The 22,573-nt window shown below is 43.6% G+C and overlaps 1 protein-coding gene across 9 annotated transcripts in view; it reads right to left on the reverse strand.

The window, feature by feature from the left end:
• GULP1 (GULP PTB domain containing engulfment adaptor 1) overlaps positions 1–22,573 on the reverse strand; it is a 1,880,853-nt gene that overhangs the window by 392,061 nt on the left and 1,466,219 nt on the right. For all 9 annotated transcript variants that reach the window (XM_085648825.1, XM_085648833.1, XM_085648826.1 and 6 more), the window contains one exon: positions 6,195–6,266. In XM_085648825.1, the coding sequence (XP_085504951.1) occupies positions 6,195–6,266 (72 nt within the window). The remainder of the gene's footprint in view (positions 1–6,194; positions 6,267–22,573) is intronic.

Here is a 22,573-nt window from a genome sequence, read left to right on the forward strand (position 1 = left end):
AACATCGCCTGGTTTAAGACCAACCACATTGCACTGTATCTCTTTACCGGGCTTAGAAACATCCAATCCAAGATAGACAGGATGCACGGAAGGGGAACATAGGAGAGGACATTGTTTGGCCACTGAACTTTGTAGAAAAGAAGTTCCTGAAGGTAGCAATACCACTGCACTAGTGCACAAATACGTCTGCTTCCGCCTCTGTCTGCGGTCCCAGCTTTGCCCTTAGCATCTTTGGGACCACCTTCTTTAATGATAAGTGGACCCTGGACATGGAATTCCAGTGCAGGGCCGCTCACCTTGATCTCACTGAGGAAAATGAGTCATATGGGAGGGGTCCAATGTTAGCATAGACAACCCATGCCAGGAAATCTTGGATACCGAGATTTCTAGGTACACATGGTTGGAGGGGAAGGGGCATCTCATAATTGTATAGAAACTTACACTTTACTCTTTATGTTTCAGAGGTAATAAGTACAATACAAGCACTCTTACAGTGGAAGTGTACAAGTTTAGACCAATCAAATTCTGTACACTAGGCAAATCAAAAGTTAGACAAAGTCAAAATCCATCTTTCTCAATAGTGTTTCTTCAAGCTCTTTTTCTGTTGCTCACATATGATATGACAAAAGTTGCAATGTGAAATCAAACCTAAAAAAAGTGAAGGGTTTGTCCATCTGTATGTTTGAGGTAGGTGCCTTTAACAGAAGCTTGCCCAAATGGGATTTTCATATGTGTACAAAGAAACAATATATACAAAGACAGCTATCCGCCAATCTATATGTAGCCTTACATTATGAGGGTGATGCAGAATATTCCAGTGACATCGACCTAAACGAAAATATGAAAAAACAAATGGACGAATATATTACTGTGTCCCTACATTCAGCATTGATTTTCCAAAATGCTGAGAATAATAATAGAGCATAGCTTGCTTTCCAACAACTAGCATTCAAACATAAACATTGTATTTTATATTTCACCAAATGTATTACTGTTATTATTATGTGTTGTTAAATTGAAACACACTCCCTTGGACCTTTGCAAATCAATTAATATTATTCCAATCTCCCCTCTGTGGGACTGCCTTCCCAATACAGCAGCAAGATTAAGAGAGGTCTACCACACATACCTTTACTCCAAAATGAAAACAAAAGGATGTGCACTTATACATTCTTTATTTCAATCCATAGAATAAAAGATGACAGACGCAGCCACAGGGATGTGCTACATACAGTATTTTTGTTATTGGAAATATGTAATTCATGACAAAGTAGTATCCGATATAACAGGTTGATCATTCTTTACACTGCTCTGTTTCACACAGTCAGCAGAAATTGTCAATTTCCCTTTTGAGGTTATATTGTGCAGTTTGCATAATTAAGTTACTTATTGATTTTCTCAACACTGTAGAATTGACTTGTTTTAGCCTGCCACTGCGACAAAGCTAGGAGCTTGTTAATCTTTTCTATCATCACGAAGTGAAGAATTAAAGTTCTCGAACAATTATGACATTTGTAAAAAGTGGTTGCATTTGTGCGCCGACATTTTTAAAATGATATACTATTTTGCTAATTGACCTATGTACTAATGTGTACTAATAAGTCGGTTCCTAAAATACCGAATTGGCTGCAATCACAGGGATGGTGGCCTGCCAGAAACAACAGACCACGATCCCTATGATTGCATTAAAAAATAGAAAGCTTTATTTCTTTTAACCTCTTCGGTGCCCGTGACGAGCTGGACTCGTCATGGCCGCGGTGGCGCTGTGCCCATGACGAGTCCAGCTCGTCACAAACCCCGCCCGCTAATGTAACGGCCGGCACAGGGCGGGGAAAGGGGCGGGCACCGAAGGGGTTAAAGCAGCTCATGTTCCTTAAAGAAAGCAGTGCCACAATGAAAAAAAATAAAAATCAGTTATGTCATCTGTCAAGAGCAGAAGACTTCCCTTCCCTGGGAAACGGCCCTCTATCTTAGAGACTGCCAACATGATAAGGGGAGGGGTCCTGCAAATCAGTTATTACCTCAACTCGGGGGTTGGTAACTCCTAATTGTTTGCAACTGCAATATCTGTAGTAAACCAATGATACATTCCTTTCTGAATCAGAAATAAGAGGAGGGACACCCCTTTCATATCCCTCCTACTTGCAGTTTGGAAACAATTGCAAAAGTCCTTTTACGAGTCCAAAAGAATCTTCCAACTGGTAAAATGGCTTTTGTAAAGGGGGAAAGCTGTTTTAAAATCTCAAACCTTGTAATTTTGCAAATTGAAAAGTTTGCAATTGCAAAAGGGCTTTGTAAATTATGCCGAATACCATTCTCTATTCTGAGAGGTCAAAATGCATTGGCTAAAGAACCTGGATAGTGCATTCAATAACCAAATAATTAAATCTGGAACCTCATATGTATGACCAATGAACATTAAGGATTCTTAAGTGGACTTCCTTCCACCTTTATGAGGAAAGCATTCAGGGCTTTATTCGGAAAGGTAAACTTACAATTTTGGTGTAAGTTTACTACTTTGTTTTTGCTATGCACAAACTATGAGTATAGTTTGGACGTGTAGTATTCTTTATGACTGTGGAGAACTCAGCACATTGAAAGATAGGGCAATCTCTGCAGTCACAAAAATACTACACGTGAAACTACAGTCGCATAAACTTAAACAAAACATCTTACAATGTACAACCCAATTTAGCAGATTATGAACATAAAAAATAGAAAAAAGGGACCTAGAGAGCTACTCAAAGCTCCCAGCTTACTAAAAAACATAAACTGTGAGCCTATCTCTCACACTTCTCCATCCATCACACTGCTAAGCGCTGCGCCCCATAACACGATAACGGCACCTCAGTGGTCATCACACACAATATGTAAACACTTCATACATAGGATCAAAACCAAGACAACACCCTTCCAACCACATATCCTACACAGTGCATTATGCTACTCATATAAGCAAGCGCTTCAGTGCCCCACATAGGGGTAGTATGCCCTACATAAATGTTGCAATACAATACAAGGCTTCCCCCAGTGTTGGAAGATGCCCTATGACAATTAACTTAATGGTAAAAATGTATTTTTAATAAATTAAGCAGAAAAGCAACTTTGTAAAGATATACTTGAGACTGCCGGAGCCAGAACTGCCTCAAAACCAGTTCTAGCACTCACTGCATCTCTAAAGATGGAATACAAAGAATTGGCTGGAAGTATTAACGACTCTGGCTCAGAGAACAATGGCTTGTCTCTGAGCCAAAGAAAGCTCAATGTGTGTTAACTGCTGACCACTTAGCGTGGATTAGCTATCTGGTAGTGGAGAGCAACAGTTGGTAGAATAAATAGGAGCGTAAGCACTACCTATTTTGTTCTGCATGTGCCAGGGAAGGATTCACCCATTGTTTCCAATGACCTTCCTAGGAAATCAAGCCTTGATAGGAAGGAAAACAAGTTTTGACCTTTTCGGTCAGGGGAGTGGCCAAGAAGCTGAAGGCAGGCCTGCCTCATGGCAGCTGGATCTTATCATGTTGAAACAGGGGATCTTGAATAATTTTACAGTAAGGCAACAAGGTTGTGCCGTAAATGGAGGTGATTGTGCGAGAAAAGAGCTAGGATTGGGTGGTAGTTTTTCTCCAGTCACTGCACAGGATACATCCTCAACCACCACCTCCTTGAAGCATTCGTTCTTGGACTTGTAAAGACTTCATCTGAAGAAGACGGTCCTGCTGGAAGAAGAGGATTCACACCAACACTCAAGCGCGCCTGGATCTTGCTGGCACCCAGGGACTGGAAAGTGATTGGACTCCTGTTCACCTGCATCCTAAACACAAAAAAGGGCTTCAAGGGGCCCCAACTGAGCTCTAGACCCTGCAGGAAAACTGACTAGAGAGAGACCTGTTGGCCACAAGTCTGCCCTGAGGAGCCAGGGACTGCAGGACTGAAATTAGTAACCCCATTTCTGTCAGAAAAAATCGTTAATGCATTTATACCTGCAGCAATCCCACTATGAATCCATGTGCACATAAATGCCATGTTTTGTGCTGTAACCAAACCATAAATTCCTTTGTGAATAGGGCATTGTGAGAACAGCTCCGCCTACTCTCATTTATTGACAAAGTTACTAAATGGTAAATTGATAATATTGTGCACCTTCCCATAGTACCACAGTTCACAAATTAAAGCATACTTAGACATTGTAATCCACTGTCATGCACATTAAAGAGAGACAATCAAGAACCTGGGAATGCTGGGTCAGTTCCACCCATCAAACACACACCTTGTTTTTGCTGACTCTGCATTGAGGTGAAAAGATATATTGATGTACAAGCACGGAAGAGAAAACACTCAATGCCTGTGTTCCATTCCAAGCAATGTCTGATGCTCTGGCACACATTTTGTATTAACTTAAGTGTTATGTTACCTTAGCCTTAATGTAGGATGGGTTTGCATATGCCTGCTTTTCTTCTGCCTTTTAGTGGAATAGTCTTTCCAAGAATAGAAGGTATAGGATGTTGAGGTGCAGTCTTGTGGGTGGTGGTGCACACATGTGCTCAATGTTGTATTCTGAGGGATTAAGTGTATAATGTTATTTGGGTTAGGTGAATTATGATTTTGACCTATTGACTTTGACGTGGTCTAATGTCATTCTGCCTTCTGACTTTACCTTGCTTATGAGAATTATAGGTGCTCCTTTGACATGGTTTTATGTCATCCTTGCTTTTCTGATTCCATCTTGCTTTGGGCCTTTGTGTGCATGGCTTAACTAACTCCATTTTCATGCTGAAGCCATTTTCTGTGCCTGCACGAAGAAGAGGGCATATTCTGCTCTCTCTTGTTTTTCGCATTTTTCTAACTAGAGAGAACTGGTTCTTATCAGAGGAATGTACATGGTTTGACTTGTAGCCATAGCAAGGGCCTGATCAACCATTGCTGTGACCTTGGAGCAAGCTGGTACGGGCTCTCATGAGAACTAGGGGCGGAGCTTGCTAGAAGCCTCGCTGTCTTTGAATGTGTATTATAAAAAGGGGAGTCTACACTGGCCTGGTGGAAGTTCATCCGCGGAGCAGACGTGTTGTCACGGACAGTGGTGTCACCTCTGAGCTTTCACCCGGTTCAAGCAATGGACTCCCCTTGAACAAAGTGGGGTGAAATGATGGAGCATTAGGTGAGGTGTCTCTGCTACTAACTGTCTCTTGATTCTTTACTGATTCTCTCCTTTCCTTCTTATTTCTGATTCTTATATCCATACATATATATTTCTACATATATATATTTACATTGATTGTGTTTCAATCATACTGTTGATATGTTAGAGTCTGGTATGATAGGTGCATTTGGCTTACTGTGTGGTGCTATTTACTAATAAATACATCCCAGATATACCAATTCGTCTTTTCCTTGTAGCAGGAGGTGTGGACTCTTCTTGGCCAAGTATTCTGTTGTAGAAAGATGAGTGAATTCCCTTCTAGCAGGTAATTGTGTTATAGGAAGTTGTTCTACTCCTGGCAAGTGATGTGCAAAGTCTGTGTATATATTGTTTTCTTGCCTTGCCTTTGGGGGAGTGTTGAACGTTTGCCCACCTTAGGAAGTGCTGTGTATATGTTATATTCCATAAGTTTGGAACTGATATTAAATAATGGTAGAGTAATATTAGTGTAGATTAAAAGGTTAGGTGACAAGTTGCACTTACAAGTCAGACCTAAAAAACCATATAGGTTAATGTCTGCGCTCCTCCCATATGTGCTGTTGCCAGAGAAAAACACCATAAATTATCTAGTTATCTAAGGTCCGTTAATACCATTACAATGTTCCGTGTGCCCCCGAAGATTCAAGGTCAGGCAGCTAGATAAATAAACAAAATTATCACAGCTGTGTGTAGTGTTAGTGCTTTGTTTGGTGAAAGCAATCAACCGCTGCCCAATGAAAACGTACTCCTGGCTCCAAACATGTGGCCGGAGCCAAAGTCCCTCTCTATTGGTGCTCACATAATTTGTCTGGCGATAGCTGTGCTGTCAAGCCAGACCATAAAATGGGTGAAAAATAATCCTGTGCTGCCAGTCTTACCGAAAGTTTCTTTTTACATTGGTTTGAAATAATTCTATTGTTTTTTTTTTTGTCCTAATACGGTTCTTTATAAGTGAAAGTAAATTAGTAAAGAGAGAAGGCCAGATGTAGCTATGATATTATATATAGTTGAGTACCTTGAGTTTTCTGACAGCATCTTTTACAACTTCTGTTCCTTTCGGCTGCTCCACTTCGGTACTGCCAAGAAACTAGAGGAAATGCAATTAGAAAAATCATTAATGAAACATGAATGGTTTACCAAAATCCACACACGAAAGGCAAATATACGGCACAATAGAAATGCAAACTAATGTATACTATCTGGTTTTAATTATAACATTTTTGAATTTATGTTCATATTTTGATTTTTTAAAGTGTTTCATGGCCTATGGCACTCAAATATGAGCTGCACATTTGTGAACAGAGTTGCCAACATGTTGGTCCGAGTCACAAAGCGTTTTGTACGTTTCCTCGAATACGATGCTTTATATGCTTGGTGCATAGAAGCACTTTTTTTGTGATTCACGTGGACTCCCAGGAAACTTCTGGAAAGCAGGTATTGCTAGATTTTTACAGGACTGCTGAAATGTGCACACACTTAGGCATTCAGAGGAACAGGTGCACATCTCTAAATCTGCGCACTTGGAATTGGGAACTTCTTGTTTATGCTTCTCCGCATGGAAAGTGCGCCCTGACCCCTGCCCTCACGAAGAAACTCTTTCCATTATACCACAATCAACTATGGGCAAGGAGGGTATTCTGCCAGGCATTGCCCTGAAACCAGATTTAATCCTGCCCTTGTCAGGATTAACTCTGCTACGATTTTCAGGTATGGAAACTATATGAAAATCTTTGTGACTACCAAGAAACATGCAGGTTTAAGGGTAATGACCTCCAAATACCAGCAACGTGCCCGTTTGAGATTTACACACACTTATGCCATTCTGAAGTAATATTATGTCAAAATGAATCCCCTGACACATGCATAATATTCACAAACTTCGAGTCACAAACACAAATTAGTCCTTGTAAATGATGTTGCCTCTGCACATGAACAACTATATTCAGTGGCCTCCATTGCAGAACATATCACAATAACTAAGAAATCATTTTTAATGGGAAAATTAAATCGTGTTGTTTACTATCATTCTAAATATTAATCATTTGATGAAAAATACTCAAAGTGTGTGTGTTTCGTCTCAAACGTTGATTGAAAGGGGTTTGACTTTCACTCTAAAACCACGGAAATTCAGGAAAAATGCTTTGTCATGCAACAATAATTCAGCTCCCTCCCAAAATAACAATTCCTTCACCCAACCCTAGAGGAACAATACCCCCACGGGAACTGACTATTTATGTGCCGCTGTGTAACCATTTTTAGTCCTCCCACTAGGCACTTGCATGCTGTTCGGCGTGCCACCACCTCCTAGATAGGTTTCGACTTTTCAAATACTGCTGTACAAATATTGATACATAATAATGACATCGCCAATGACATAATTGATATCTCTGGTGACATCCTGTATCGCCTCACCACTGACATCATTGATTACTTTTCTGTATGCATAATATATCGCCTTACCAACAAGACCCTAGAACCAGTTCCCACAAGAATACAGCCCACTACGCTTTGCCTTCAGCTATGCATAGTAGGAACTGAACACAGAACCTATACCAGCTCCCATATGAATATAACGCACTCCGCCCAACCATTGCTCATGAACAGCAGGATTGAGTGCAAGGCCATGTCTTTTAGATGTCTTCCATGGAGACATAACCCAATGTGGTATCCTAGCGAGGATTAGGTTGCAGCCTTCAGCCATACCCTACACTATGTTGCTATATAGATATCACCCACCACACATTACGTTTGGTCATGTTAAATGGGAGGTAAGCATGTGGCCTTGTCTTTGGCTCTGTACATGCCCTATGTCCTTAGGTTTGGACGTAGGCCCTGGTCGTTGACAAGGCCCTGTGCCCAGCTCTACTGTGGCAGGCCAACTCTCTGCTGGGAAGGGTTAGCTACAGGAATTGAGAGGCCCTGTGACCAACTCTGCTTTGACTGGCCCATTCCCTACTTTGCAAGGCCTTTGGCATTGCACAGGGGAGGCTGGGTCCACTCATACACCAACTCACTTAACCAAACAGCTACTCACTCACCCATACAGCCACTTACACAGCCAGTCACTCACTGATACAGCCATTCGGACACCCACATACTCACCCATACAGCTACTCAAGTATCCATACAGCCACTGACACACCCACTCACTCACCAACACAGCCACTCATTCACCCAAACAGCTACTCACATACATACTTATACACCCATACAGCCACTCACACACCCATACCGGAACTCCGACACCCATTCACAGATGGGTACACACAGTCAGAGAGCCACTCACACAATATATGTTACAAATAGTATCACTCATTAGTAGTAAAGAATGTATACTATTTTAACTTTTGTAGTACCGTGGTATATAACATTTTACAAAACACTCACACTCACTGGATGATGTCATCAGTGATGTCTTTTGAGATGTCATCAGTGATGTCATTGACTATGGCATGAGTGATGTAATATGTGAGGCCACAAGCAGTGCACTGCAGTGGAGTAAGTTATAGTTAGCTCAGGTAACTATAACTAATCAATTTAACAGGTTTTGTATGAGAGAAATGTGAGTCTAACTATAACATCTCTGTAGCCTTTGTTTTTTTCATGGAAAACATTATATTATATATATATATATATATATATATATATATATATATATATATATATATATATATATATATATATATATATATATATATATATTCACTGAAAAACTATAGGTTTCACACATGTTATAGTTAGCTGGACATTTTACTGATAAAAAACCAATGAAATTCCCCCGTTATAGTTACTGCAGGCAACTATAACTCACGCGACCGCAATCCTCTGCTGATGCTAATACTGTATTTAGACACTTATTTGCCCATGTCTTCTTCCATTAAATTTTAGCTTTACATATATTACAAATATTTTTTTTTCATAAAGACACATATGTCATCAGCAGAAGATTGCGGTCGCTGAGTTATAGTTGCCTGCAGTAACTATAACGGGGGAATTTCATTGGTTTTTTATCAGTAAAATGTCCAGCTAACTATAACATGTGTGAAACCTATGGTTTTTTCAGTGAATTTGCAAGGTTTTTTAAATGCTAAGTTACTTTACGCCATTCGTGGCGTGCGCGCCCAGTTAACGCAGTTCGTTTCGTGCGCGCACGGTGCACTTCGCGCACCGTGCGCGTACAGTGAGCACGCGGTGCGCTTCGCGCACCGCGCGCCCACTTTACGCAGTTAGTGCCGTGCATGCACAGTGGTCACGCGGTGCGCCATAGGTTTCTCACATGTTATAGTTAGGTGGACATTTCACTCGTAAAAAACCAATGAAATTCCCCCGTTATAGTTAGTTGAGATAACTATAACTCGCGCGCCCGCAATCCTCTGCTCATGACGTCACATATTACATCACTCATGACATGGTCAGTGGCATCACTCATGACATCACTGATGACATCATCCTTGTGATAGAGTGGCGGTCGCATGAGTTATAGTTATCTAAACTAACTATAACGGGGGAATTTCATTGGTTTTTTACGAGTGAAATGTCCGCCTAACTATAACATGTGTGAAACCTATGGTTTTTTAAGTGAATTTGCAAGGTTTTTTAAATGCTAATTCCTAACTATAACGTGTGTGAAACCTATGGTTTTTTCAGTGAATTTGTACGGTTTTTTAAATGCTAAGTTATGTATTTATTATTATATTTTTTATATATTTATTTTACAATAAACAACGTATTAAAAAAAAATATATTTTTTTTTTATGCATTTTCACCGTGCGCGCATGGTGCGCGCACCGTGCGCGCACCCCGCGATTTTAAAAAAAAAATGTAAATGTTTTTTTCTGCCTTCGGGGTCCTTCAGGGACCCCCTGACAAAGGCTAGGGGGTCAGGAACTCTCTACCCTGCCCCCTTTTCACGTTCGCCACCTTCCTTTTTCACTCTCGCACTCAAAACAAACAAAATGGCGGCCGACACTTCCTGATTTCGACTGATTCGAACGTTGACTGACAAGTAACCACCAATCAGAATTACGCTCGCGCACATTAGGGTGCCCAGCTATAGATATTTATGTGCTTTTAACTGCAATTTTCTCAGGAACTACTGAACAGATTGACTCCATATATGCAAAAGGCACATCCCTGACCTGAGGACCACCTCTTTGCCAAATTTCAAGTAATTCTGTTCAGCCGTTCGGGCTGTACCTTCGACTAAAGGTCCTATGGGAAAATGCATGGGGAAAACGCGTTTTGGGACCCCCCTTTTTTCTCAGCCCCCGCTTGACGAATCCCCCCGAGACTTTCAGGGTAGGAGCTGAGCGGAGCGCCCCATTAGTTTTGAAAATTTTGCGAGGATTCGTCAACCGGCGCCAAAGTTATTCAAAATAGAATTTTGAGATTTCCTATGGAAACACGGTCCTCACTATAACTATCTAAATATATATATATATATATATATATATATATATATACATATATATATATATATATATATATATATATATATATGTAACAGAATAATAATGAGTGTGTGTGTATATATATATATACCATATATACTGTTGTGTCCATTGCTTCCTTGGATAGAAAATTGCCTATCACAGGCAGGGTCGGGTTGGGAAGGTGGGCAATGGCCTGGTATGTGAGTTGTAGCTGTGGGGGGATTTTTTAGCCAGTGTGGTGGCCGATTTGGGCTGTGTCTTCCTGTTCAGATGCTGCCAGTGGCCCAGTGGGGTCTGAGCAGCCTTTCTGGAGACAGATGACCCTCTGTTATCTACCATTTACCAACAGGGCGGAGGTGTCATTCCCCTTCTCTCGCTAGCTGGCACATTAATGTATGTAGATTGAGCAGGGGGTAGGGGGCCTGAGCAGAAGTGGCTTCACTAATATTCGGGTGTGAACTTATCCATGCACAAAGAGTCCTGGCAACAATTGCGATTTTTTATCGAAGGGAACTTAAGAAAACATGCCTCTTTTAGAAAATCCCCACCCTCCATCTTTACATAATACTTAAAAGTGTTATGCAAAAAGGTACAATCTGCAAATGTGGGCCACTCTTTTTTAGGGTGCCGGGCATATTTTTAATCTCAATCCAACTCTGACCACAGGCCAGCCTAACCCAAAGACAAACATAAGAAAGACTGGGAGTCTTGCACATGGCTCAATGAAAGGGGGATATTCAGTGTTGTACCTGTAAGAGTTAACCTAAAAATAAAACCTATTGTGGAGTGCTGATTGCCCATCTCGATGTCTCCTGCTGTGCCTCCCGTTGTGGGGCTCATGAAGCTATGGGTGCAAACACCAATGCTCCCCGCATGTTGCTGCTGTCCAGCTCCCTCAAACGTAAAAACACCAAGGCGCCATTCAAGGCCATGCACCTGTTTCTACAAGAATCCGACCTTTAGGTTCTCCCAGTGCAAGACGACAGCAGCTACGAGTATCACAAGAAACTAAAAAGACAAACAGAACCAGAAACACGCCCATTCACTGTGCCCACAACTGCTGCCCAGCAGTGGCGGAACGAAGGTTGAAGTGTCCCCCCTGCAAGGTACACAAAGGGGTCCCCGCTCCGGATTTAATCCGGAGCTCTCCGGCGTGAGCACAGTGCTGAGTGAGCCCACTGCAGCTCGGGGCCCCCCGCACTGCGGGGGATGCGGGGGCCTGTGTTACCACCCTGCTGCCCAGCTGTCTCCTATGGCATATGGCTGGAAGAGTCCCGGCACTGCCTGAGAGACTCGCATGGGTTTACCTTAACCTCCGAAGAACGTCTTGTACAAACCTGACTGTACAGTCAGAAGAGACCACTTTCCCTGAACTAATGTGCTTAATATGTCCCGCTGTGCCTGGTGAGGATTCAGACTACCCCTCATGATTATCTGGGCTGCAAAGTACCTTACGACACAGCTTTTACCATTTTAGTTTTACCATTTTAGTATGCTGATGAGTACTACAGTGAATTAAAGTCTTAAACTTTTCATACAGCCTTGCCGCTGCTTGGAAATTCAATTTATTCTACTCAATGGAAGTGTTATTAGTAACTGAGGCTATAAACTTAGACCACCTTCCAGGAGGCAACATTGACTGCTGGCACTTGCCGCCCTGAGAATAAAACAAGGAGGGGTTCTTGGTATTTGTATGGGCTTGCATCAGTAAATAGTTAATGCGGTTCCAAATGCCACTGTAAGTACAAAGATTATTTATTTGCTCCAGGAGAAATCGTGGCGCTTACCAAGAAGGTACACCAAACGCATATCAAACCTGACTTTCCTAACGCATTTCAATCACAAATAGCAAAACAAATAAATGCAATTTAAAAAAAGAAAACTCACAACTGACCCATAGAGAACCAAACCTTACATTAAGGGGAATGGAGAGGTAAAATGCCTAGGGATCGGTGATCCTTAACGGAAGTGTGGTTGCAGTGCAGGTAAGACTGGAGGATTCTTGCTGAACGCCAGAGGGGAAAGGGAGTGGGTCAGTTCTTCTTTGCGACCTCTTAGCTCCACCAGTGTAACATGGTCTTTTGGCATCTTTCTCTGCTGTTGACCACACCTATTTACCATGAACTCTTAGTCCCAGTAAAGGATTTATCCGAAATGTATAAGTCTGTGTAGCGAGTAAAACTGCTCAAAGTACAGTGTAAAATTCTAGAAAGAAAACAGTTCCAGGATTCTGACTATACTAGGAAGGCTTGAGTATTTGGTCTGCGAGGGCCCACCAACGACCTCCTTCTCCAAGGATTTTCCTCACTACCACCCTCATCTCTCCATAGCCCCTCTCTCCATGCATTTCATTTTATTTATAGCGCTACTTATGCCAGTGTGGGCTGTCAGAGCACTAAACATCACACACACATTATACAGAGACAATGAATCACATGTGTGTAAATCAGGATTACAAGGTATAGGAATCACCTGTTATCCATGCTAACGGGCAGTATATGTTACAAGTGTTTGGTTTGAAGAAGAGCAAACTCAGGATTTAAAACGTACTACAGCGGTTGGGGTTGGCTTCATTAATGAGAATGTTTTTCTACCATTTTTTAACAACATTAGGGTAATGTAAGACTAGGGAAAAAGATAATATTCTAGCCTATACGATGCAGTTTGCATGCAGCTCTCTCATGATAGTGCATAGTTCACTGTGCTATATTATGATTGTAACTTATGAACTGAAAGTAAAAAGATCTCTGTGACAAAAGCAGTAACCCACTGAGTTAACTGCATACATTGCAGTTCTGTAACCTGCATCGTACACATTCTTTTCAGCAGGCATGTTAACCCACTGTGCTACTTTGTGATGAGTCGAAACTGCCACTAGACAAAACTCCGATCCCTCTTCCAGGAGGAACATTAAACACCAGATTAGCCAAAAGCGACCCGCCCTAAAGCCGGCCGTGAGGGATCATGCTAGGATTGAAACAACGGGTTCAGGTGAGGCTGGATTTTCCAGTATGACCAGAAGGTAAATGTTCAAGGTGGTAAGGGACATTGGAACTTCTCATTATCTGCCGCATTCTTTTTTAAGCATACAGAAGAGCTCACACACATAAGGCAGCAACAGTATCTTCATGTTTCCTAGCTCTGGTATTAGCAACACATGCACTCATTCGGAGAGTTTTTTAGTTACTGTATGCACTGTAGACTAGTACGTGGACATCCCTTCTTCGTAGCGCAAACATTGGGTTCATGATGCAGCCCATTGGGCAATTTCATGATCCACTTGTTTGCACTGCTCTGGCGCAAAAGGGTTCCATGCATTTGTTTTTCATGTTGCTAGCGTATATTAACTTGAAAAATCTCCACGTTAGTGTGTGGGCTGTAGACAGCAGAGCTGGAAAACACGTGTCAGAAATTGCCCAAGTTTTTCAGAGCTCTGGTGTCAGAAAAAACATTAAATTGGAGACTTTTCAAGTTAATGTATGAACTGAAGACAAGAAAAATAAATACACAGACCCCTTTTGTGCAAGCACAGTGCAGAAAATGGGTTCATGGTACTGACGCTGTTTAACACGTCTGCTGCATAAACATGTGTGTGATCTGCAGACCTCGAATTAGGGGCCAGATAAGGATGAGGGAAGCTCGGACGCAAGGTGGTTACACAGAAGCCTAACGCTAATGCAGTCATATTGTGGACAAGTCTGAAGCTGTGTCAGCCACACTAGTGCAGTTTATTTTTGTTTTCTGTTCAGCTGACTAGTGGGAGTTAGAGATTTACATATAAATATAGAACATAACAGAACTGAATGCACATGTCTTCACTAGGATATTTGGGGGAATTATTAATGGGGACTGAATTGAAAAGGGCAGCAGCGTAGCAAGGATGCCATGGGTCCTGGCACAAGAAAGGAAAATTACCTCTTGAAAGGAAAATTACCCCTTTGACTACTGTTGCGGTAGTAAAATATAGCAATTATCATCATTCAATGTGCCCCTCATGGATCTGGGCATTGGTGCACTGCACCTGCTGCACCAATGGTAGCTATATCCCTGAACCAAAAGGGAAATGGGCAATCAGTCAAATCAGGGAAAAGGGCACTTCTTTCAATGTGCTGAATTTTATACACAACTGACTCAATCACAGGAGCAATTTCACGATCTTGTGAAGGAGTAAATTATATTAGGGAAACTGGTTCAGACTTATTGACCACCTGGTCTGAGAGGCAACTTCAGCAACCTCATCTCAGACTCTATTGCCCCCACACCCTCAACTCCAAGACCTTCCTTCTTCTTGGCAACTTTAACTTGCACCTGGAAGACCCGTCTGACCACTGCTCCTCTGACCTCCTCAAGAGTCTACACAACATAGGACTTTCCCAGCTCGCCACGGAACCTACTCACATCACAGAACACACCTTAGATGTGATCTTCGTCTCCGGCAACTGCATCAGCTAGCGATCCACCTCCTCACTCACACTGACCAACCACTACATTATCCATTTCAATATTTCTATGACACAAGCCAAAGCTCCCATGAACACCAACCAACTCAGCCAAAACTGGAGCAGAATAACGGAAACAAACTTGCACTACACTCTTGAAGTAAACCAACCTGTCACCACCAACGAACTAGCCAAGGGCATCATCAACTACAACCAATGGATCTCCAATTGTGCTGACGCTCTCACACCCCCCAAAACTCAAACAACGCAGAACCAACAACTGGGCCTCTTGATACACAGAAGAACTCCAGGACTCCAAAAGATTCTGCAAACATCTGCAAAGGAACTGGAGAACTGACGCCGATGCAAGATCAACCTAAAAGGCTGCCCTCATGCACTACCACCACCTTCTGAGACTTACCAAGAAAAGAACCATCATGGATTGGATCTAAGCCACTTCCAACAGCAGCAAAGAGGTGTTTGCCATGATCTAGGAATTCACCACCCCAGATGCCCCAACCAATTTCATCTACCCCTACCAGGAACTCTGGGACAAACTTTCAAATTGCTTCAACAACAAAGTCGAGAAGATATACAACTTCAAAGAGCCAATGAACCCAGAGGACATCATCACTACACCTACCATTCGGTCAGACATGTGACCAACTGGAGAACACCCACTGAGTAAGACACCTCCTTAATGTTGAAGACAGTCCACTCCAGGGCCTCCACAGACCCATGCCCACACGATATCTACAATCTAGGAAGACGTGATCAGCAAATTCCCCACCCACATCATTAACTCCTCCATCGACTTCATAACTTTCCCAGAGAGGAAGCATGCTGCAGTCACAGAGCCCTTAAAAAAATCATCAGCTGGCCCAAACAAACTAATCACCAACTAACCAATCTCCCTACTACCGTACCCAGCAAAGATGATAGAGAAAGAAATCAACTAACACCTAACAACCTTCTCATCCACTCCTAATCTGTATTCCTCAGCCATCACAGCTCAGTGACAGCACTTATCGCTGCCACAGATGAGATTCATACAGAGGAGAAACCGAGGGCACCATACTGCTGGGCCTTTTGGCAGCAATACACTCTATGTCGCACTCCAACCTCATCAAAAGATTACACGATACAGGCATCCAAGGCTTAGCACTCGAATGGATATGCTCCTCCCTCACAAGGAGAACAGAGTGAGTCAGACTCCCACCCCTACACATCGGAGCCCAAGGACCTGATCTGCAGAGTCCCTTAAGAATCATTTATCAGCCCCACCCTGGTCACCATTTAGATGAACCACCCATGGACATCATCAGATCCCATAGCATCTCCACAATCTCCTATCTTGATAACACCCAACTCATCCTCTCCATGTCAGACAAATCCTCCACGGCCAGACCCAACTTCACCAAATGCATGATCCACCTAGCAGAATGAATGAGAACCAACTGCCTGAAATTCAACACAGCTAAGACAAAGTGCTGATCTTCAGGGACAAAACCTCCCTCTGGGACTCAAACTGGCAGCCATCAGACTTTAGTCCTTCTCCATCACCCTTCAACCACACACACGTAACCTGGGGATCATACTAGATGATAAACTCAACATGGATACACAGGTGAATGCCATCAGCTGCTCCTGCTTCCACATGCCAAGCATCCTTACAAGAATCTTCAGATGGATTCCCAAGAGCACCAGATATACAGTCACTTAAGCCCTAATCACTGGCATACTGGACTACAGCAACGCTCTCTATGCCGAAATCCCCAACCATCTCCTCCACCATCTTCAGACCATCCAGAACATTACTGCCAGACTCGTCTGGACCTTCCCCGGTGCACCCACTTTATGCCTCACCTCAGAGATATCCACTGGCAGCTAATAGTCAAATGCTGCCAATACAAACTCCTCATACATACATAGAAGGCACTGCACAACACTGGCCCACCCTACCTTAACAATGGACTTCACTTCCACCAGCCCATCAGACACTTATGATGTGCCTCTCTCTCTCTCACACGCACACACTCCAAATCCACAGAAGCATAACAGGAGGGTTTGCCTTCCCATACCTCGCACCCAAAACTTGGAACGCCCACCTGCTACACCTAAGGATCTCCTTCTCCGTTCTGGAATTCCGCCGGAAGCTGAAGACTTGACTCTTCAACTACATCCCTGCAGATGTCCTTCACACCTCCTCTAGTACCTGGACACCCCCTAGGAGATTAGTCGTGCTTTACTAATTCCCATAACATAACAGTGTGGTTATGTGGTTCTAAAAAGCTGAAAGCAATGGTCCTGATTTTCAGGAATATTTCTCTCTGCAAAGTGTGGTCATTGTTTGCTTTGCCAGTCTTATATTTTCATTCAATGTATGGTGGTATTGGGTAGGAAAATCTAGTGATGGTTGCTCTGCAATAAATAGGGTGGGGCACACCACTATGACCTAACATCTGTGGGAGTAGAGACAAACCCTCCGATTCTGCCACATCTAAATTGGGCAGGACAACCACAAGATTGGTGGAGTGGGGCTTCTGGTCTTCCAAAATCTAAATGATACCCTACTCAAAAGACAAATGTTTGTTTATTCAGGCCCAACTCATAATTTATGTTGCATGGTAATTAAAATAATGATACACAGAGAAAATTAAATTTTGACAAAATAATATGCCATACCTCACCATCCTGTGTGTATTTTGAGACAATGGCTCTGTTGATTAATAGAGTGTGTGTGTGTTGGTGTGTGTACCTTTAAACCATATTTATTAAAAATATATATAAGCAATATAAAGAGACAATTTACTTGTCTAACTGAGAACAGAAACAGTGGCCTCCATATCACACATGGTTGGACGAGTAAACAAAAAAGGTCCAGAAACCAAAACAAAAGTGCCCTTCCCCCACACTTTAGTCGATTACATAGCTAAAAAGTGGCCCATGTTTGAAACATGAGGCAGCTTTGAACTTGTAAAGACATGCTGTATTAAATGCTCTGCGAGGTATGTAAGACTGCAAGGTTTTGAACTTGCTGCAGGCAATGTTTGCTTTAATCTCAGAGAAATCAACAGTAAACACCAGCCCAAAAGACCCTAAAACAGGCCCACGAACAGCCAAATAGCCCACAAACTGACCTGTCAGAAAGCTCTTGGAGCACTGCTTTATTTCCCTATAAGCCAGTCCGACACAGATACCACACTCATTTCAGTTGTAGTTCCATGTTCAATTTAATTTGTTCTCTATTTTTTGCAGCTCGATTACTAATTTTCAAAGTACATTCAAATCCAATAACTTCTTGCAAAAATAGTTTTATATTACTTAGCAAATACATTGCAAAGGGGGAATGGAACCCTAAGAGTTGTGTGGCTGCATTACGCATAATAGTGGCTCTGGCTTAATTGGAAAACTGGAGCTCGGCAGCTGGGGTGGTGATGCTGAAGGCAAGTTAGTGTCAGGTCAAGGGAAGCACCTCTTCACTTAATGGGCAGTATAAGTAGTCAGCAGCAGCTGCCAATTCAGGATTACCAAATAGGCAAAGTAGGCACCGGTTTATGGGTCCCACTCCTTTTAGGGGCCCCCACGACAACGGTTCAAAATAATATTGATATGATCTTGAAAGAAAATTACAATCAAGCTTTCTTAAATATTGTTTTCAAAAGCTAGAAAAAAATTAATCAACTCAAAGAAAAGAAAACTTTACATAAAAGACTCTTTAGAGAAACTACTGTATTAATGTAATATACCTGTTAACAACTCAAAGTACATAAACCAGAGATATCAGATTCACATAACAGTTTGTCTCTTAAAGGTAATCTTCTACCCAGGGGTGGCTCCTACATTAGGGCGGAGGAGCATCGCCCCACTGCTTTCTCGCAGCACCACTCTGAGTACCCTGACTGTTTGCTCGGCCCTCTGGGGCCGACCAAACTAGTCATGCGCACTCTACATTCTCTCTATGTAGGCTGCAGAGAAAATAGCCTCCCTACAGGCGCCCGGCTGGACACTGTCCGCACCAATCACAATGCTGCCACTGCAGCATTGTGATTGGCTTACAGGAGGTGGAGGGAGCATGCCTGTTCCTGTTCAGGAGCAGGAAAACGCCAAACGCAGGACCCGGCCCAGGAGAGGCGGCGCAGGCCAGGTCAGGTAAGTTTAATGTTTTTTTTTTTTTTAAGCCCCCGCGTGACCCCCCCACCCCACCCGCCAGTATTGCGAGCCGTGACTGCAAGAGTGATTGTGCTTCTTAAACAGTTCATGTTAATCACCAATATTGCAGTTTATCTCACACTGCAAGGCCTTGTACAAAATTGTTTGATGTAGTGCTGGTTGGATGGTGTTCCAATTTTTTGGTTCGGCTCCTGAGAAGGACTGGTTAACATTTTACTGTTTCCTGAATTTAGAAATTTTAGAAAAACGTATGTATTTGTTCCTAGCTTCCATGAAAGTTGGGGGGAGGGGCCGCCTGCTCTTCAGATTCTACCTGCTGAACCCCCCCGGGACTGGCCTTGACTGATAAACTGTTTTAAAAGAAGCAGAATCACTCTTGCTTCCAAAACAGAAGGTAATTTACATTCCGTTTTGGAAGCGAGAGTGATTGTGCTTCTTAAACAGTTTAATATGTTCATTACCAAAATTGCAGTTTATCTCACACAGCAAGGCCTTGTATGAAGTTGTTTGTTGTTAGTAGTTCTTTGCTGTGACTTGTGCTTGTCTGATAGTGGCGCTGAGCCCCAGTGATGGTGTTATTATAAGGGGGTGCTTCTCACACTTCCCTGCCCTTCTGAGGATGACAAAAAGGCTGCTGGTGGTGCAGCGATGCCAATGTGCCCACTGCACAGACAGATGGCGAGTTCAGGATGGAAAATCAGAGCATGATAGATGGGTGGGCAAGCCGTCAGTACGGACGAATCGAAAGACAGACAGACATCAGCCGGATTTGAAGATGGGAAGGCAGGCTGCTATAGAAACCAACTGAGGTACAGAGAGGACAACCACGTAAAAGGGACACCATTCTAGTCACAGTCTCCCGAACTGAGGGGCTGGATGGAGCGGCAGCGTCAGTTTCTCTAATTTCTTGCCAGTGGACGGTCTAAGCCGCCTAGTGGGCATCTGATAAGCTCAATGAGGGTGCACACCAATGTGTGTTTTGTGACATTCTCTTTGATTTGTGTTAGAAGGTGGTTCTGACACTATGGGCCGCCCGGATTTTTGCTTTTTGAGCACTTTATTGTTAAGCTTTTAATGTTGGGGAGCCTCATAAGTTGGGACTCACCCACAGTGAACTCAGGATGGAAGAGACATGCCAGGGAAAGTCAGTCTGTTTTACTGTGTTTTCACTTCCTTATTCCCCTATGGGAATGTGGATCCAAGGGCTAGATTAACTTCAATTAGGCCAACAGATTCCAGACACGCACTTAAGTCCAATGTAGCAAATGTGAAAAGAAGTATTCTGCAGAGTCCAAAGTCATATTTGTACTGCTTTTCGGTCATCCAGAACTGTCATATTTCTCTGAGCCAGCCATGACCAGACCCAGGCTGAGGGCTGACCTCAGCTGGATGGATTGATAACCTTTCTTCCACAAACGAGGGCCTCCTCTCCACGAAGAGAAGATGGGTGGGGCTACAGGCCAATCCATCAACCGCTGTCGCTGGGTGCCAGGCACCAGGTTGCACCAAGGAGGGAAGGCAGCTTGGGGGGAAGGTGCTTCCGAGACATGTGGCAGAAACCCTGGACGACGCCATTTTGAACAAGCTCAGAGGCTGGACAAGGAGGGAGCAGGGGCAGGGGCAGGGATGTGATGTGTCGCTGTTTGATAGGACCAACAGAGACTTCCTGCCAGCCCCCTACTCAACTTTTAAAAAGTGCTTGCACAGGAAGAGAAGGTCTCTTTGGGGTGTGGTCTGCTGAGGGTGAAGGTGCTGGAGCCTGGCGCAATGGGCAGTTGGAAGGAGAGACCCCCGGACTGCCCCCAGGACCCTATCAGCACCAGAAGAACAGCCCAGGACTGGTGCACAGAAGCAGGGGCCTCTGCGCAGGGAGAAGAGAGGCCCAGAAGGAGAGCCTGGTGAAAGGCTGGCGCAGGGAGCCAGTGAAGACAGCACCCTGCTGAATCAGAGACCCTGAGGGCGGAGGAGTGTTCTCAGTGGCTGGGGCTGGTAAAGAGGAGCATGAAGCGCCCCATAATGCCTCACCAGGCATTTGGAAATCTGCCGTTTTGGTGCTTTGTGGCCCCCAGAGGAGGGGGGTCACCCTCACTTGTGAAAAGGTGCTGGGGGAGCTGCTGGAGGAGCGCCGTCTTCCCCCCCCCCCCCCCAGCACGAAGAAATCTGCCATTTTGGTGCCTGGTGGCGCCCAGAGGAGGGGGTCGCCCTCATGTGTGAAAAGGGGTGCAGGGGGGCTGCAGGAGCACCGCAGTCTCCCCCAGCATAAAGAAGAACAGTCCACCCCTAAGTTTCACGGGGCATCTGAAAGAATAACCCCTCAAGGGCTCAGCCAGCCTTTAACACCTTCTAGGCTGGAACTTATGTTCTACAGCTGAGGGTGTATTATGAAGTGCATCATGGAGTGAAGGGCTAAGTTGGGGATGTCTGGAGAAGGGCATACCCTGGAGGTGAAGTGGTGTAATTGCACCGAAATGCATTTACTATTGGTTATTTCTTTTTAGGTGGACTGAAAGTCACATGTGTAAAGTGAAGTACCTGTGTAAGGTGATGTTAAGCTAAATGGAGTTATGTTGCTGGACCTTCCTGCTAGGGGGTCTGGCTGTATTTACGTAATCTCATGCTTTTACCTGTGATTCCTTTTAAAGTGAAGAGGCGCACTGCAGGAGAAGTGTAGTTGCCAGGAGTACTTCTTTTGAAGGGACTGTAAGTCACATGTGTAAGGTGATGTTAAGCTAAATGGAGTTATGTTGCTGGACCTTCCTGCTAGGGGGTCTGGCTGTATTTACGTAATCCCATGCTTTTAGCTGTGAATCCTTTTAAAGTGAAGAGGCGCACTGCAGGAGAAGTGTAGTTTCCAGGAGTACTTCTTTTGAAGGGACTGTAAGTCACATGTGTAAGGAGATGTCATAAGCCAAGTGGGGCTATGTTGCCAGACAGTCCTGCTAGGGTGTCTGGCTGTATATGTGCAATCCTGTGATTTCATCTGTGATGCCCTTAGGGGCTGTAATTGCAATGCATTCAAATGATCAACCAAGGTGATGAGTACTGTCATTCTAAAGTGTGCGTAAACATGGATTCTTGCTGCTGCGCTTAGGTGAAGACCCCAGACTGCTAGCCCTTAAGATATAGAGATGCATACTTTATGGTCAGTAAGAGATGCTCAGTCAGGGTCATGTGTCACCAAGGCAGGTTTACCCCTTTTTAATGCTTGTTGAGGTAATGGGGTGGGTCGCCACTGGGATGGTGCCAGTGCGCAGGGCCCTCGCTCCAGGTTATGTTCAACTAACTGCATTGTGGGTAAGTTGATGTCCATACATGGGAGTGGTGGTACTAGACCCCACCCCCCCTGCGGG

The sequence above is a fragment of the Triturus cristatus genome, chromosome 3_2, assembly GCF_964204655.1.
Source record: "Triturus cristatus chromosome 3_2, aTriCri1.1, whole genome shotgun sequence".
In the NCBI taxonomy this organism is placed as follows: domain Eukaryota; kingdom Metazoa; phylum Chordata; class Amphibia; order Caudata; family Salamandridae; genus Triturus; species Triturus cristatus.